Raw genomic sequence first — 18187 nt, 5'->3', positions numbered from 1 at the left:
TGCAGTACAGGTGACTGCTTTGAACAAGGCTTTCCAAACGGTCAATGTCTGGGACACAGTGGAGGAAGCAACTCAGTCATTATAATGCAGCACCTGCTCAGCAACCATTGAGCCCTATTGCCTTTTCAAGTGAGTATTCTGTAAGGATGTAAATCCAATATTCTCTATAAGTCACACTGAACCAGCAGCACAGCTAGCCCCATCACCTTAGAGATTAGCTATGTCAATAATCAGCCATTCAAACCCTTAAATTCTCTGAGGATTTACCTAAAACTATTTATTCAAAAGGGCCAACAAATGAGCCTTTTTATACCTTTCCAATCGCATCCAAGAAACATTAAGCCAAAAAGACCCCAAAAAACAAAAACGCAAATATAAAAAACGTACCACTAACTTTTCACTTATGTAGCACTTCTCAACTGAGGATTCCAAAGGATTTCATATTCGCTTGGCCTCTATACCAAGCTTACTGACCCGGCAAGCCGCATACGACAATCTCCAGAAGTTTGAGAACTGGGGCGCACCTGCTGGGGTTTGGGGTTTCAGCCCCGCTCCTGCTGAAGCCCCAAGTCCCAGCACGTGTGCCCCATGGGGCTGAAGCCCTGACACCCCTCTCCCCGCTGAGCCGAAGTCCCTACCCCACCACCCTGCTGCAAGGCAGAGGTCCCCAGCTCCCCCCCAGTTTGGTAGGTGGAGAAAGGGGGGGAGGGCACACCTGGGGGTGGTGGGGCTCCGCCAGCCACACTAACTGTAAAAGAGCTGCATGTGGCTTGCGAGCCACGGTTTGACCACCCCTGCGCTATACCAATGTGAGACAGGCACTCTCATTTTACAGAGCTTTAGAGTAATGTACAGTGATTTGCCTGAAGTCACACAGCAAATCAGCATCAGGACTGAGAACAGAAACCAAGAAACTGGCTCTACATGGCACTGGTGAAGCCTCACCTGAATACCATGTCCAGTTCCAGGAGCTACACTTTAGGAAAGATGTGGACAAATTGGAGAGAGTCCAGAAAAGAGCAACAAAAATGATAAAAGGTTTAGAGAATCTGATCTATGATGAAAGTTTTAAAAACTGGGCAAGTCTAGTCTTGAGAAAAGATGATTGAAGGGGAAACCTGATGACAGTCACTCAATATGTTAAGGGCTGTTATAAAAAGGACAGTGATCAACTGTTCCCTATGTCCACTGAAGGCAGGACAAGCAGTAATTGGGTTAATCTGAAGCGAGAGAGATTTAGATTAGATATTAGGAAAAAACGTTTTAACTGTAAGGAAAGTTAAGCACTGGAACAAGCTTCCAAGAGAGGTTGTAGAATCCCCACAGAACTTTTAAAGAACAGTTCGACAAACACCTGTCAGGGATGGTCTAGGTTTACTTGGTCCTGCACAGGAGGCTGGACTAGATGACCTCTCAAGGTCCCTTCCAGCCCTACATTCCTACTTCCCTGGTCTAACTGCTAGAGAGAACATTGTCTCCCATCATGTAATTCTAGTGAATGCTATCTGGAAATCAGATATACATTATCTCCAAATCAAGCGCCACTGTTTACAAGGAAAACTCACTAGTCAGCACAGGAAAGTTACTGTATGCTGTAACAAGGATCGGTAACCAACACACACACACACACCCCCTACCATGTGCAATACGGGAAACACTCCCTCCCTTTCTCTAGTTCCTTCATTTCCAAACAAATGTGCAATATCCGTTGATTGCGATATTGCCAACAGTCCTAGATAGGGAGGGTTCTGAGTTACTACAGAGATTCTTTCCCAGGTGTCTGGCTAGAGGGGCTCTCTCTCATGCTCAGGGTCTAATTGAGCACCCTATTTGGGGTCGAGAAGGAATTTCCCCCCCAAGTCAGATTGACAGAGACCCTGGTGTATTTTTGCTTCTCTGCAGTGGGGTGTGGGTCACTTGCTGGTTTGAACTAGAGTAAATGGTGGATTGTTTGTAACTTGAAGTTTTTAAATCAAGATTTGAGGACTTTAGTAACTCAGCCAGAGGTTACAGGCCTATTGCAGGAGTGGGCAGATGAGGTTCTGTGTGCTGCGATGTGCAGGTGGTCAGACCAGATGATCATGATGGTCCCTTCTGGCCTTAAAGTCTATGAGATTGGGCAATAGGTTATTTCCCTTTGTCCACAATAAAGATGGTTAGTTACACTTGAGCACTAGAATGAACATGCAGCAGGAGTCTGGTCTCCTAAGTAAGGGGAGATGAATGTAAACAGGCGTGTGTAATTCCTGTAAATGTTGGGAGTTGCCTGCAAACGCATAAGCTTCCTCAGTTAAAAGCATTACTAGTTTTGGCCAGAGGGAGGCATCATACACAGAGCCAGGGAACAGTTAAAACTAAAAGACTTTCCATGCGAGGAAGTTAGAGTTATTAGTTTCTTTTTTTAAATGACCATTTCTTCTGCACTATGTGGAGAAATGAAGGGCAACAGCGTTAGCCAACTCAATGAGCACATTTTCTACAAAACAACCTTTATAAAGCTTCGCTTGTGCCTGGGTGTTTCTGAAAATGTGTTAGATCTGCTTAAATTCAATTCATGAGTGGTTTTTTTTTTTTTTTTAAAGAAGAGGTACATATTTTTAAACCTATCTCAAGTGTTTAATTAGTCAATCACCTGCTTGATTTTAAAGAGTTATGGTAACTATTTTGATACTCTGTGGTTTAACTTCCATGCCTGGCCTCTCTTTTGAGGGGATTAGAGAAGTGTTAGACATTACCTATGCCCCCATCTCCGCCCCCCCTCCCCCCCAAAAAAGGAAGGATTATCATATGTTTGCTTCTTTTAACATTACACAATCAATCCCCAAGGAGAATTCAGACCGTCCATAGAGTCATTTATTGGAAGCTGAATCAGGAGAAACAAATAGAAGCTGGCTGAAAATAGTACAGGACCACTACAAGTAGTATACTTCCTACAGCAGATCAAATAAATATCAGACTAAAAGCCATATTGAAGCTATTGTGGTGCCGTTTTGGTTAAACGGCACGTGAACTGCTCTGAAAGGAGTATGCAACACAGAAATTCAGATCAAATTCTCACCTCACTTATTTGTCTAGTGGATAGGTGTGCTAATTTGGGGTGGGCAGGCTTCATAGCCACCAGTGTCTATATTTATGGAGCAGTTCTGACAAATTTCAGTTTTATCTCATGTTTTAGATAAAAATAAATGTGAAAACGTTACCACATCCAAACATATCATCAAGAGCTACACTCTTCAGGGTATGAAGCATCTTACAAGCTAAGCACTAGGGCCACATCAAACAAGCATGCATTGAAGCTGCTAGAAGCTCTTGTGAGGAAAGAAGACATATCTCCATCTCCTCTCCCAATTTCAGGTTTCATCTCAACCCTGCCAGCAGGCAACTGGAGAGGGACATAAAAAAACAACAACAACAAAAAACCAACAACCTCTTTTCTATTTAGGATGGCTTTCAAAGGTTCTACAGATGGAAGACAGCTGAGATGTTTCCAGAAAGGCATGTCAAGCAGGTACGAAAGCATAAAACGAACCTAACTTGAATAATCCTGGCACACACACAGCTGTTTAGATGACAGGCGGTAGCTCAGACTTTCATATAACATGCACTTAAAAAAAAAAAAAGCCATTTAATTAAAATATCAGAGGGGTAGCTGTGTTAGTCTGGATCTGTAAAAAGCGACAGAGTCCTGTGGCACCTTATAGACTAACCACTGTATTGGAGCATAAGCTTTTGTGCGTGAATACCCACGATGCATCTGACAAAGTGAGTATCCACCCACGAAAGCTTATGCTCCAATACAGTGGTTAGTCTATAAGATGCCACAGGATTCTTTGTTGCTTTTTAATTAAAATAGCAGCTTCCACTGAGCAAAGTTATAACACCCATCTACTAAGCCTACAAAAGGCTTGATTCTGTATCACTCTTCTTAAAAGCCAAGACAGTTATGTAAAGTGGGCTGTTTGCTGCTAGTTATCGGACAGGAAGAAAACCCATGCTTCTGAAGCATATGTATGCAACTTGTCTACCTCCGAGATGATACCGAGCAGCACAAAAAGCTGAAATCTGAGGAAAAACAAAGCAAAAAAATGCAAATTGAAACTTCAACCCTTAAAGAAATGGAAAACTTTTCTGGCTAAAGATACGGGAACAAATTTTATCAAGACCAAATACAATTTCTGTAAGGTAAGAAAGAGGACACCTCTCAAACAGTGTGAAAAAAAAAAGTCGAGTTCTTACCAAGACACCCTTGCCCTGTTGAGTTCACTCACAACAAAACTCTTTTGTAGCTCTAGAAGACGAGCATCTAAATATTTCATTTGCTTTTGGTAAAAAGGCTCTTATGGACACTCCAGGAGCCTGGCTTGAACGTAAAGTCAAAACAACATTGAGCATAGTAGTTGGAGATGGAAGAGATCTGTTAGATCATTCAGCCCACCACCCACCAGGGCAGAATACAGTCCTCGTAAAGAGGATATATCAACACTTGATCTTGGCTGGAAGGCCAAGCAGTGAGTGGCATTTTGAAGTCTCGCTTCTTCTACACCCTGGAGAGAGAGATGGGGGGCTAAGAAGCACGTCAGCTGCCTTCTGGCAGAGGGCGGCATCCCCTCCCTCCCCTCGGATCCAGAGAAGATACGTGGGAGGGCCGGGGCCTTCTACGCGAGCCCTTTTCTCCCCGGATCTGACCAATCCCGATGCTTGCAGAGTGCTCTGGGACGGACTCCTGATGGTCAGCTATAGCTGCCTCTCATTCTGGCCGAGCTCTCAGAAGCCCTCTGCTGCATGCCCACAAATAAACCAATAGATCTATCCAACAACTTATGTTAAGAGCATTCCCAAATGTTTTTGATTTAAATTTGCTGTTAAAGAACGTCTGGATTAAGACTTGCTACATTTTGAAGATTCTTTTTCACAAACTACTCATTCTTGCTACCACAATTTGCTAGCAGTCAGCAGAATTAACACATGCATGAATGACTTCGTTGCCCTGGATTAGTGTACAGCTTCTTCTTTCAATATTTCACTTGTACTATGAACTAATGGATCAGAGCAGGAGATAGGATATTTCTGAAGTTACTGGGATGCTGCTGACAACGATTAGGCTCACAGTGAGACCATCAAAGTTTCCTGGAGAATAGCCCACAGGAAAATGCTAAACATTTTGCACCACGTTTTCATGGCCAGCTCCTCTTGTTGCTTTACAGGACAGGAATAAACTATTCCTCGGGGCTTAAGATACTACAGCAACAGGCACTTTATAAATACCTAATACAGAGAGTTGAGCTCAGACATCAAGACATCCAGAAATAGAAGGAAACATGGACTTTTACTGCATTATTGCACAGAGATTTGGCAAGTTGGGGGGGGGGGGAACCAACAGGTTTTCAAACTTCACCTACAAACCTTAAGGAGATATGGAGAGAAGTTCCGTGCTCATGTTAGTAAGTGAGCATTGTAAACCTACTGGAACACAGGAATTATAAACTCGCTGTTGGAGATAGTTACAGTAACAAACCAAGGAACAGAGATACTTAACGGCAACTAGCTATTTTGGGTCCTGAACCAAAACACTTAGGCCCTTGGCTGTCCGCACTGTGGGAGCTGAGGTGCTGCCCTCCTTGCCCTGCTCCCCTAGCTGTGCCACCTCTGCATGGCTGGGTACTCCCCGGCCAGGGCACGCAGCACAGCTCCAAGCTGCATCCTGACGGGCTCTTGCCTCTCCCTCAAGAGTCCGGCGCTGCTTGGTGATGCCCCTTGGAGCCGGCCCTTGCCCACTGAGCCTGCCCTGCCTGGGGAGCACCTGGCCATGCAGAGAGGGAGGGCTGCTGGGCAGCCAGTCAGTGCCCTGGCTCCTACAGTGCGGAGAGCTGGGGCCTGAGCAGCTTCCACCAGCTTCCAATCCACTGGCTCCTGCCAGGTTTTCAAACTGTAGGGCAAGCCCCCCTAGGGAGATTCACCCGACAGTTTAAAAACCACTATGCTAAATGGAAGGCAAAAATCTAGGGGGGGGGGGATGTGACCCCACATGACCTCCCTGCCTCAGCTTTCCACCCCCGCAGCTTTGCGCTCTGGGCAGCTGCCCCACCTTGGTTACAGCCCTGATCAGGCCTTTGGGGGGAGGGAGGGGAGAGTGTTCTATAGAAACCTAACAGACCTTTCTTTTTTCCTGATCACTAGCCCCGGAGCAATGCTTAGAAAAGATCATTGTTCTCAAGTGCATGTATAGCGGCAAATAAAACTGTTTTTAGTTCCATGAGAACACCACACATTAGAAAAGGACTTTCTGACGGACATCTTGCTATTTCCCTCAACACCACAAGCCCTTGCCCCGTTGCTGATTTTAGCAGCGAAGGTTTCATGAACATCTAGAGTGGATGATTCATGTTTTCTACCACCAGTAAACCGGCCCTGCAAACTTTGGATTGTACAATGCATTTGTTGCTGGCTTTGGCTGTGCTCAAGATAGAAGTTAAGATCATTTTGCGGTAAAGTGAGAAAATCGTATGTTAATCAGAATTATGCAACTCCAACGTCCCGTATCACATGACTTTCCAAATAAATACAAGATTTATGCACATGGCATTGTGGGGAGCAAGCGAAGGACGGACAAGAGACCTCAATGAATGGTTCACAGATATCGAGCAGACAGCCTTTGTGACTGAAGCAAAGCCATGGAAATTCTTAAGGTGAGAGGAGTGTTCCAAAGGACAGGGAGCTAAAAGCCACTGACTTCTGATGCTGGCTGATGATGTGAAGGCCAAGACTATAAAAGGGTTAAAAAAAGAACAAGATAAAGTCATGGGGGATAGGTCCATCAGTGGCTATTAGCCAGGATGGACAGGGATGGTGACACTAGCCTCTGTTTGCCAGAAGCTGGGAATGAGCGACAGGGGATGGATCACTTAATGATTGCCTGTTCTGTTCTTTCCCTCGGGGTCACCTGGCATTGGCCACTGTCGGAAGACAAGATACTGGACTACCTTTGGTCTGACCCAGTATGGCCGTTCTTTTGACTCTTACACACACTCCCCTGTAGTGAAGTGATTCACCAATACCTCTCTGCCTCAGTTTCCCCATCTGTAAAGCGGGAATACCACCAAGCAGGCAGGAGGCTGGGTTTGGCGATAGTTCGCTAAGAAGCATTATAATGTTTTGAAGATGAAGAGTATTATGTAAGTATGAAACAGTACAATTACATCCTGGTATGAGTCAACCAGCAAGTGCTGCAACAAAAAGCTATTTAATTACAAAGGCTAGATGTGAAAGTAATGTCAATGTGTTGTTTCTAAAGGAGAAAACCACATTCCATCTCCCATGGAAAGGATATCTTACGTTTCTTGGCTCCTCGAGACACAGTGGCAGACATCAGTATCAACAGAAGACAGTTCAGCCCTTCTGAAAGCATGAGCACTGACAGGAACGCTTTCTAGACTATCCTCACAACACTTGCACATTTACTTCACAGAGCTGTTATTTCCATTCTACAGAAAAGGAATTTATGCTGACAGGTTAAGTGACTCAACCAAGGCCACAGAGGGAATTGGGATTAGAAATTGGGGTACTCACTGGTCCCTTGTCATGTGTTCAGGCCATGTTTTTTTCCCCCACTTTGGGGAGGCAAATTGTCATTTTCCAGCAGAATACAGTTTAGGCTACATCTAAAATGCCATTCTGTCTCCTGAGTGGCTTTTAGAACAAGGGAGAATGAGTGGGGATTATAAAACACCTTAACAACATATTTAATGGTATTATAATTGTGATATTTACAAAGTAATCAACAAAGATCAAGAACTACCTACAATATCTGTCACATTTTCTGGTTTTCATTGTATCTAGTCTTTATCAAAAGTGAAACTGACAGCCCTAGAGTGAAGCTCTGCATCACCAAAGAGATACTGCACAAGCAGCAGTGTCAATGTGCTTTGGTCCTGAGCTGGAGGGGCCCACATCTAAGGCCTCATCTACCCAGGGAGATACTCCTGATTAATTCCACTTAGGCTCGTCTACCCTATGAAATTAGGTCAGTATAACTATGTTGCTTGGGGGTGTGAAAAATCCACAGCCTGAGCGACACAGTTAAATTGACCTAACCCTGGTGTAGACAGCGCTAGATGGATGGGAGAATTCTTCTGTCAACCTAGCTACTGCCTCTCAAGGAGGTGGATTACCTACGCCAGCAGGACAACCCTTCTTGTTGGCATATGTAGCGTCTTCACTGAAGCGCTACACAGCACAGCTGTGTCACTGTAGCGGTTTATGTGTAGACAAGCCTTTATTCCAAAATAAGTGTGCCTTATTCCAAATTAGCTTAGTCCACATTATTAGACTAATTCAGATAAGGCATGCTTATTCTGGAATAAGAGTGTTCATATACAGGGTTAATCAGAAACAGATAATAATCCACTTTAAATACCCACCCTACCTTATTCCGGATTTTCATGTGGAGAGAAACACTAAGGGTAAGAGGAAAAAGCGTAGTCCTTGGCCTCTATTGCTGAAATTGTCAACGGTAGTGGGCAGATGCCTGTCTAGTGTGATCTGGACAAAGACAACCACACAGACAAAGCAGTAACAACTTTCAGTCCCTCCTAACCTGGGTTGTAATTGAACCAGTCACCTAGAAATAAAAGGCTTCAGAGCCCATTATTTTCCAGGGGTGTGGGCAAGTGAGGGACTAGCTGGAGTGGCGTGGAAGATGAAGAAGTTAAGATGGGTTGCCCTTTAACAACACATGCCAGCATTAAAGGCTGTGTTTTCCAAAAGGGGGCTCAAGTTTAAGAAATTCAGGAAATGGTGCTATCGTAACACCACAAACCATCGTACAGTAAAAGCTGCGTTATCCAGCATTTTACCAACCATAAAGCTCTAGAAACCAGCATCTCTGATATCTCCATTAAAAGTCTGGTTGGCACGGGACTGGCAGGCTCCCTACCTGGCTCCCCGGAAGTGGCGACATGTCCCTCCTGCTCCTAGGCGGAGGAACGGCCACAGGGGCTGCATGCATTGCCCCCGCCCCGCATGCCGGCTGCGCAGGTCCCATTGGCTGGGGACCACGGCCAATGGGAGTTGCGGGGACAGCGTCTGCGGGCAGAGGCAGCACACAGAGCCTCCTGGCCGCGCCTCCACCTAGGAACAGCAGGGACATGTCGTCACTTGCGGGGAGCTACCCAAGCTGAGCGCTGCCCAGATCCGGCACCCTGAAATCACTCCTGCACCCCAACGCCCTGCCCCGAGCCCCCTCCCACACCCATACTTTCTCCCAGAGTCCACACCCTGCGCGCACACACCCCGTGCCCCAACCCCTTCCCTCCATTAGTTAACTGGAATTTTTGACTAAGCAGCACCCCCCATTCCCCCACCATGCCAGGTGATAAAACTTTTCCTGTATTTTCATGCTCTTCTTTCTAAAGAATCTTCCAAAGAAGAAACTTCCAGCTTGACAGACCTGTTTGTATTTTGCTTAGAAAAGCAAACACACTACTTTGTTCTTTTAAATCACCTGGTACCATCTCTCCTCTCTGTCTTAAAGGACAGGGCAATTTGGCCAATGCCAGCATGTGTATTGCAAACACAAGCTCATGAAGTTTTTCTGCACTAGGTTTTTCTTCAGTTTCCCACCATTGTAGCTACATTAAATGGTAGCAAAAGTGAAAGTGCAAGTTTAGACCAGGGTGAGACAAGAGTGTGCAGTTTACAAGAGCATTCAGAAGCTGGGAATGGGTGACAGGGGATGGAACACTTCATGATTACCTATTGTTCATTCCCTCTGGGGCACCTGGCATTGGCCACTGTCAGAAGACAGGATACTGGACTAGATGGACCTTTGGTCTGACCCAGTATGGCCATTCTTATGTTCACATTGTTGACTCCCACCACAGATCATTTTAGATTTTGACAGGGTGGATACAAATCGATTGGGGGGGGGGGGGGAAACAGATTTTATAGTTTAGATAAAATATAACAATGTTTTTCTTTAAATATGAATGTTTAAAACGAATCTGAATTTAATACATATTAAGGCGAAAACCTATAATCTCTTAAAACATTTATCTAAAAAATATATATATGTTGAATCCATGAACCCCTATCAAAACTTGAGTTAAAGACTGCTTTTTTATATGAAGAAAGAATCAGGGCAAAAACATAACTTTGGAGGTCAACCTTTACAAATAAGGCACAACAGATCATAACTGTGTGCCAACAGCTTTATTTAACAAGCTGTGTTAAGGGCTTGTTTAAATAAAAATAAATTTGATATGTTGTTTTGTGTGTTTAATTAAATCCCAGTTACCATCCTAATGCTGTTTGACACAAATCATGAGCAAAAAGTTAATTATCTAGTAAATAAGCAGTATGTCATTCACCTTTTTCTAAAAAGTTAAAAATGTAAAATTAATAAAAATCTGAAAATATCAAACTATATATGACTGCTTAAATAAGTGCATATATTTATAGCGTACCTTCCTAGGTAGCAAAAAGATGTACCAAATCTAGTGTAAAGGCTCTATTTAGTTGTAAATCAGCATGTTTTAATTGTTACCCTTCTTAAGAAAATAACTGAAGTACAAATGGAAAAGTTTCTTAACATTTATAAGTTAAATTGAGCTTTTCCACTTGGTGATTTAAATCAATCCATCCTGGGTTTTGAAGTTTAGCTCTGTGAGGAAAAGGGCAAGAGACTTTTTAAAATGGAGGCCTAGGACTCCAATAGTTAGGGTCCTCCCAAATTCATGGTTCACTTTGGTCAATTTCACGGCCACCAGATCTTAAAAATCAGTCAGTTTCATGATTTCAGGTGTTTATATCTGAAATTTCATGGTGGTGTAACCGTGGGGGGAATCCCAAAGCTGTTGTAGGGAGGTTGCAAGATTGCCATACTTACTTCTGTTCTGCCTTGAGAGCCCAGATCTGAAGGCAGCAGCTGCGGAGTTTACCATAATTCAGAACCCCCTTGTGCAATTAACTTCAAACCGGTCAGAAAAATTCTACCTCCACTCTCAAAATTAGGTTAGATCTGAGGCTATAGTCCTTTGTTTGGAGATTTGAGAAAGGGGCCCAAACTCAAGGTTACAATGAAAACTCAGTTGGAACTATATCTTTGGAGTGGCTACTGCAGTGAACACAGAAAGAACCAAGCAAGTCTCACACTGCTACTTTTGGCACGTGTTGTCCCACTTCAAACTGAAAGCAACAAGATGTGATCCTCCAGTCTTGAGTGTTTCCATACATAGTTAAAAAAAACAAACAAGGAGGCAACATCTCCATGTCCTGCAGAGAGGGTGGGGGAAACTCCGCATGACTGGACTTTAAGGAGGAAAGGGTGGAACAAGTTTCAGAAACAGTCATCCCCTTTATGTATGCAGGGAGAAGCCAGTAATTGAGTAATACGCCAGAGGGTAAATAGTAACATGTGCCACTCTGGAATGTGGATAGCCCCCTAATAACCATGCCAAGTCTTTAAGTGGTTTTAGTTGTATTGTGGGGAGGAAGCGCACTCTCCACGTCCAAGCTACCAAGCCATTTTTAATATCCAACTACTATGTTCATTCTGCCTAAGGAAAGCTGTACTCTGCTTCCTCTGGAGCCTGACAATGCTGCTCCTGAGGTGCCTGCAGGTGTTTGTTGGAGAGAGAACCAAGATACCCTTAAATCCTTGAGGAGAGGGTTGCTGAATTCAGGACCAGAGTTTGCATCCTCCTGTGGCACAGCAATAAGATCACGAGATAAGGCAATTGTCATTTGAAACAGAGAGGACAATTACTGGTCTAAGCCAGTTTGCTAATTAGGCAAAGAATAGAAAATCTTAAAATCCACACTATAGGACAGTCAAAGGCTTAATGGCCATCACTGTGCCTGTCTACACTACCACTTTACAGTGCTGCAACTTTATTTCACCCCCCCTCAACGCTGCAAGTTTCAGCAATGTAAAGTGGCAGTACAGACAGTGCTACAGCGCTGATAGCTACTCCCCTCATGGGGGTGGTTTTATTACAGCGCTGGGGGAGCTCTCCCCCAGCTACACAGCCACGTTAAAGCGCTGCCGCGGCAGCACTTTAACGTTGTTAGTGAAGACATACCCTTAGACTTTTTTTTGATAAAGTGGCCGCAACAGTAGGAGCACTAGTGTAGACAGCATTTTTACTGCTTTGTTAATGCTGCTTAGAACAGTTCTAGATGACAAAGATGTTAGTGCCCTGTCTACACTAGAGCTTCCACCATTGCTACCACTCTGGGAGATTTCCCAAAGTAGTTTAGTGCAGACAAATCCATAAGTGATGGACAAGAGGAAGAGGAGAAGGTAGAAAGATTATAAAGCCTGTGCAGTAAATGCTAAACAAAGGATACATACGTCAACAGATCACAAAGGGTTGAGTGATTGTTTGGAATGTAAACTAAAGGTCTTTTTAAAAAGTTAACTTGCACTACAGCCACAGGCTATAGAGAGGTGTTTGGTTTGGCATGTTATTAGGAGACCCAACCCAATTCCTATCAAAAGAGGATGGCACTCAGTAACACCCCACCCAGTGATACTGCAAGAATTAGGCCTTGGCTACACTCGAAACTCCAACGTGCTCCCACGGCAGCGCTTTGAAGGACGAGTGTGGTCGCGCGCCAGCACTGGGAGAGAGCTCTCCCAGCACTGCAGGTACTCCACCTCCACCAGGGGATTAGCTCCCAGCGCTGGGGCACTGTTTACACTGGCGCTTTACAGCGCTGTAACTGGCTGCGCTCAGGGGGGTGTTTTTCCACACCCTGATGGAGAAAGTTGCAGCGCTGTAAAGTGCCAGTGTAGCCATAGCCTCAGTGTCTGTGAAGTGCTCTGAAGATGCAACATGGAGATCTGTATGAGTGCTAAGTATCTGCCCCTTTGTCTCCCAGGGGTGGCTTAGCTGCCACAACCCCATTTTTACTATTACAAGCCTCCATCACCAGGTTTAGCAATAGCATTCAGAGCTCCTTCCAGCTCCTGTCAACACCATTCCTGGTTCAGCTCGAGTTAATAAAGAGAAGGGACCAGGACTTCCAGGGTGCGGAGGGGTCTGTCACCGCTGTTTTAACAGTGACAAACACCTTCACACCCCGGTAAACAGAGAAAGGACTAGGGGAATCTTTGCCTTGGCTGCCCAGGGATGGAGCCTCTTCCCAAAACAAGCCAGATGATAATTTACCCTCCCACAGCACCGGGCGTGCTCCCGTAGGGTCCCAAAGCACCCCGACGAGCGGTCTCTGCACACAGCCGGGCTACCCCCCCCCCCGCCCAGAGCAGCGCGGGGGACGCTGGAAGCACCTCGCCGAGCATCACCCAGCACCAGCCCCTGCGCATCCCCAGCCGGAGCCCCACAAGTGCTTGCAAACCCCAGCCCCCCTTGCAGAGGCGACCCCCCGCCCAAGAAAGGGGGGGGGGGAGGGTCACACCTCGGCCCCAGACTCTGGGAGCAGAGCCACGCGGGAGGGGGCGATTCAGCTCCCGCCCAGCTACCCCCCCCCCACATCCCCCCCTACAGGGGCCTCGGCCCCCAGCGCCCCCCAGGTCCCTCCTCCCTTCCCCCGCCCCTTTGGGGAGGTTACAGCCCCCCCGCTTCCCCCCCCGCCGGGCCCCCCTTACCCGCGATGCCGGCGCTGCTGCTGCTGCTGCCCCCAGACTCGGGGCCGGCCGACGCCATCTTGGAGCTTCTCCCTGCTCCACTGGCCGCCGGCAGCTCCTCCCTCCCCCGGGGGCCCCTCACTTGGTGCCGCCCGCGGCCCAGGACCGCACCATTCGGGCTTAGGCACGTTGGGTCGCTCCCTCCGACTTGGACTCGTCCGGCCGGCTCCAGACCGAACCACTCAGCGTGGATGGAAGGGGCGGCGAGGCCGGGCTGCGGCCACCGCCTGTTATTTCTAAACTCGGGGAGCTGGGCGCCTCTTGAGCTGGCTGCAGCGCATGCGCACGGAGGTGGGGGGGGGCCGAAGCTATAGTGGAAGCCGCCATGGTCACATGACAGTGGAGAGGGCCACAAAAACAATGATAACCCCCTCCAGTATGATGTCAAGGGGTGGGCCTGGCACATCATGGTGATACCGGGATGTTGCCATGGTAACATAACATGGCTTGTGATGTCTTCATTTGTGTTGCCACGGTGCTTCGACCTCACCCCGTTGTCATGGCGTCTTATGTCCTGACCTCATCGTCACACCATGTCCCTGTAGCACCCCATGTCCTGACCTCATCAGGTCATGGCGCCACGTGTCCTGACCTCATTGTGGCACCTCACCTCTCACCTGCCCGCGTTGCCAGAACATAATAGCATGTCCCGCCTTTTCCATATCGTCCCAGCCCCATACATCCTGACCTTATCCCGCTGTCACTGAGTGATGTGCTGACCTCACTGCATCATCAGAACATAAAAAAGGCCGTACTGGCTCACACCAAAGGTCCATCTAGCCCAATATCCTGTCTACCGACAGTGGCCAATGCCAGGTGCCCCAGAGGGAGTGAACCTAACAGGCAATGATCAAGTGATCTCTCTCCTGCCATCCATGTCCACCCTCTGACAAACAGAGGCTAGGGACACCATTCCCTACCCATCCTGGCTAATAGCCATTAATGGATTTAACCTCCATGAATTTATCCAGTTCTCTTTTAAACGCTGTTATAGTCCTAGCCTTCACAACCTCCTCAGGTAAGGAGTTCCACAAGTTGACTGTGCGCTGTGTGAAGAAGAACTTCCTTTTATTTGTTTTAAACCTGCTGCCTATTAATTTCATTTGGTGACCCCTAGTTCTTGTATTATGAGAATAAGTAAATAACTTTTCCTTATCTACTTTCTCTACATCACTCATAATTTTATATACCTCTATCATATCCCCCCTTAGTCTCCTCTTTTCCAAGCTGAAGAGTCCTAGCCTCTTTAATCTCTCCTCATATGGGACTCTCTCCAAACCCCTAATCACTTTAGTTGCCCTTCTCTGAACCTTTTCTAGTGCTAGTATATCTTTTTTGAGATGAGACCACATCTGTACGCAGTATTCAAGATGTGGGCGTACCATCTATTTATATAAGGGCAATAATATATTCTCCGTCTTATTCTCTATCCCCTTTTTAATGATTCCTAACATCCTGTTTGCTTTTTTGTCCGCTTCTGCACACTGCGTGGACGTCTTCAGAGAACTATCCACGATGACTCCAAGATCTTTTTCCGATTTGTTGTAGCTAAATTAGCTCCCATCATATTGTATGTATAGTTGGGGTTATTTTTTCCAATGTGCATTATTTTACATTTATCCACATTAAATTTCATTTGCCATTTTGTTGCCCAATCACTTAGTTTTGTGAGATCTTTTTGAAGTTCTTCACAGTCTGCTTTGGTCTTAACTGTCTTGAGCAGTTTAGTATCATCTGCAAATTTTGCCACCTCACTTTTTACCCCTTTCTCCAGATCATTTATGAATAAGTTGAATAGGATTGGTCTTAGGACTGACCCTTGGGAGCACCACTACTTACCCCTCTCCATTCTGGGAGAATTTACCATTAATTCCTACCCTTTGTTCCCTGTCTTTTAACCAGTTCTCAATCCATGAAAGGACCTTCCCTTTTATCCCATGACAACTTAATTTACGTACAAGCCTTTGGTGAGGGACCTTGTCAAAGCTTTCTGGAAATCTAAGTACATTATGTCCACTGGATCCCCCTTGTCCACATGTTTGTTGACCCCTTCAAAGAACTCTAATAGATTAGTAAGACATGATTTCCCTTTAAAAAAAACATCATATCATGCCATGACCTCACCACCACATTGCCATGATGTCACGTTGCCTTGGCGTGTTACATCCTGACCTTGCCGTATCACTAGCTGAGTTGAGAGATCTGGGATTTGCGGTTTATAAGAATGAATTTTCTATTTGGTAAGAGACTAATCCTTATTTCATAGTGGGAGGTACTAAATTCCCATGACTGGTGTATAAGTTTGGGACCAAATTGTATATTAAGTTAAACAACAACAGTTTATGGTGTATTGCTGTAGCCTGCCATTGGCCCTCCAAGTACAGCAAGTCAAAGGGAGGAGATTTCATATATTGTACTGCTCTAGTTACAGAGTTCACCAAGAGCAATCAGAGACCCAGTAACCCCAACCAGTTTAAAACAAAGGGAGTAAATACCATTTCACCTAAAACACTTCTTCTATTATATCCTCATCTATCACATTGCCATAGTAGGTCAAATCACCATGTCACAGCTAAACCTCTCTATGTTGCTGTGTCATGTAGTGTCCTGGCACTATCTCTTTGCAATGTGTCACCAAGTCATGTGCTGACCTCACTGGATCACATCATGACTAAGGCTAAGATTTTGTCATGGGTATTTTTAGTAAAAGTCAGGGACAGGACGCGGGTAATAAACAATAAATCACGGAAGCCCCAGCCTTGCAGCGCGGAACTGGAGCCGAAGCCCCGCGGTGTGTGGCTGACAGCCGGAGCCCCACCATACGCGGGGCTGAAGCTGAAGCCAAAAAAGTCACAGAGCTCTGTTAATGTCACGGATACCATGACCTCCGTGACCAAGTCAAATCCTTGTGATTGCAGCACCATTTTGCCACGAGAAACGTAACCATATTACATCTCTAGGCAAGCGCTTAACACATCTTGACACCACAACAGTACACCATGGACATTTGGTGGATGCTGTCATGTGCTGACAAGAAACTACATCATGTTGCATTGATAGGCAATGGCCCTTTGTCACATCAGGATATCCTGATACCTAACCATGGTCTTTTGGCCATGTAGCAACAAGGAACGACATTATATTGCATCACTGGTCAGTCTGACATGTTGTCATGCCAAGACAAGAGTGTTTATGCAGGGTATCATGCCATCTGCATGACCACACCAACTTGTCACAATACTACATGACAGCCCCTGTGGGTCAGTGCTGCCATGTTGCAACACAGCAAGACATTGTAATGTTTGCAACACTAACTGCTTGTGTTTTAACACAAAGTTGTCATGTCACATTATGGCAAGTCATCAAGCCAGGATGCCATGTTAGTATATTTTGGCCCAGTTTCATCATGGACCACAACTAGGGGATGGCCTCTAGAGTTCAATGTGGTTATGTTGTATTGTGGCCTGTCATCTTGCCGTGCAATTGTGGCATGTCACCTTTTGGTGCAAAGTTCTTCTTGGTGCATCATGCTGTCCCAATGACTTGATGGTGTCTTGGTGCAATGTCAAGACCCTCAGGTTGCAGTGTCATCTCGCAAAGCATGCATGCAATGTGTGTATAGCATTGAAAATCTCTTGACTCAAAAGTAAGAGGGTCCTCCTGAGTAAATCTGAATGATTAAATTCTGCCTTCCTAAATCCTCACTGCAGTTTCACTTGGTTATGACATTCTTCTTCACTGCCTGTCATGTAGCATTGCTGTGAGTTATTAAACAGCTGCTGCATTCCACCCCAGAGCTGGTTGCATTTCAATGATGACAGCAATTATTCAAGATTGCAAAGAATTTGGGGATGAAAGATGCCTTGTAGGTGCAATAGATTATACAACACTATCTTTGACAGAGAGGCATACCTTAGTTATCTAAGCACAGAAGTAGCGGAACAGGAACTCCTGAGTTCTAGTTTCAGCTGTGACATTGATTCCATCTCTGGCCTTGGGCAAGTCACTTAACCTCTCTGCCTTACTCTCACTTCTTGTAAAGTGTGGATAATAACACATACCTAACCCTTATACAGCATGGGCAGGAGCAGGGCAGGCTCTGGCTTTTGGGCCGCCCCAAGCAAAGAATGGCAAAGCAAAAAAAAAAAAAAAAACCTGCAGCACAACGGGAGCGCGGGTGCAGGGGGACCGGCTGGGGGGGGGAGGCGGAGGGAGCGGGCGGGAGAGAGAGAGAAGGGGGCTGCCAGGGCTACAGCAGGGGTGTTGCCACACGGCCCCTCCCGCTGCGCTGCTGCCTGCGCGAGGGCTCCGCTCCAGTCGGCGGGGAGGGAAGGAAGAGGACTGCCCTGCAGGGTACTCTGGTTCTCCACGCCGCCGTCCCCTACAGGGCGGCTGGAGCGGAACAAAAAAAAAGGGGGGGGGCCGTGCCGCCCTAGGATTGGGCAGAATGCCGCCTCCAACAATCTGCCGCCCCAAGCACCAGCTTGCTCAGCTGATGCCTGGAGCCGGCCCTGGGCAGGAGGGAATTGTTAATTAGTGGAC

General features: G+C 46.1%; 1 protein-coding gene across 6 annotated transcripts in view; it reads right to left on the bottom strand.

Moving 5' to 3' along the window:
• Window positions 1–13992, bottom strand: part of PIP5K1A (phosphatidylinositol-4-phosphate 5-kinase type 1 alpha) — a 41667-nt gene extending 27675 nt beyond the window's left edge. Inside the window, exon 1 of one of the 6 annotated variants that reach the window (XM_042843359.2) lies at window positions 13607–13992. In XM_042843359.2, the coding sequence (XP_042699293.1) occupies window positions 13607–13664 (58 nt within the window). In that variant the 5' untranslated portion in view covers window positions 13665–13992. The remainder of the gene's footprint in view (window positions 1–13606) is intronic. The other 5 variants (XM_024107029.3, XM_005293729.4, XM_065574436.1 and 2 more) reach the window with 5 other exon arrangements.
• Between the last annotated feature and the right edge of the window lie 4195 nt (window positions 13993–18187).

The sequence above is a fragment of the Chrysemys picta genome, chromosome 20 (genome assembly GCF_011386835.1).
Source record: "Chrysemys picta bellii isolate R12L10 chromosome 20, ASM1138683v2, whole genome shotgun sequence".
NCBI classification, from domain to species: Eukaryota; Metazoa; Chordata; order Testudines; family Emydidae; genus Chrysemys; species Chrysemys picta.
The sequence above is the reverse complement of the archived record's forward strand: the minus strand, read 5'-3'. Positions and strand labels throughout refer to the sequence as shown.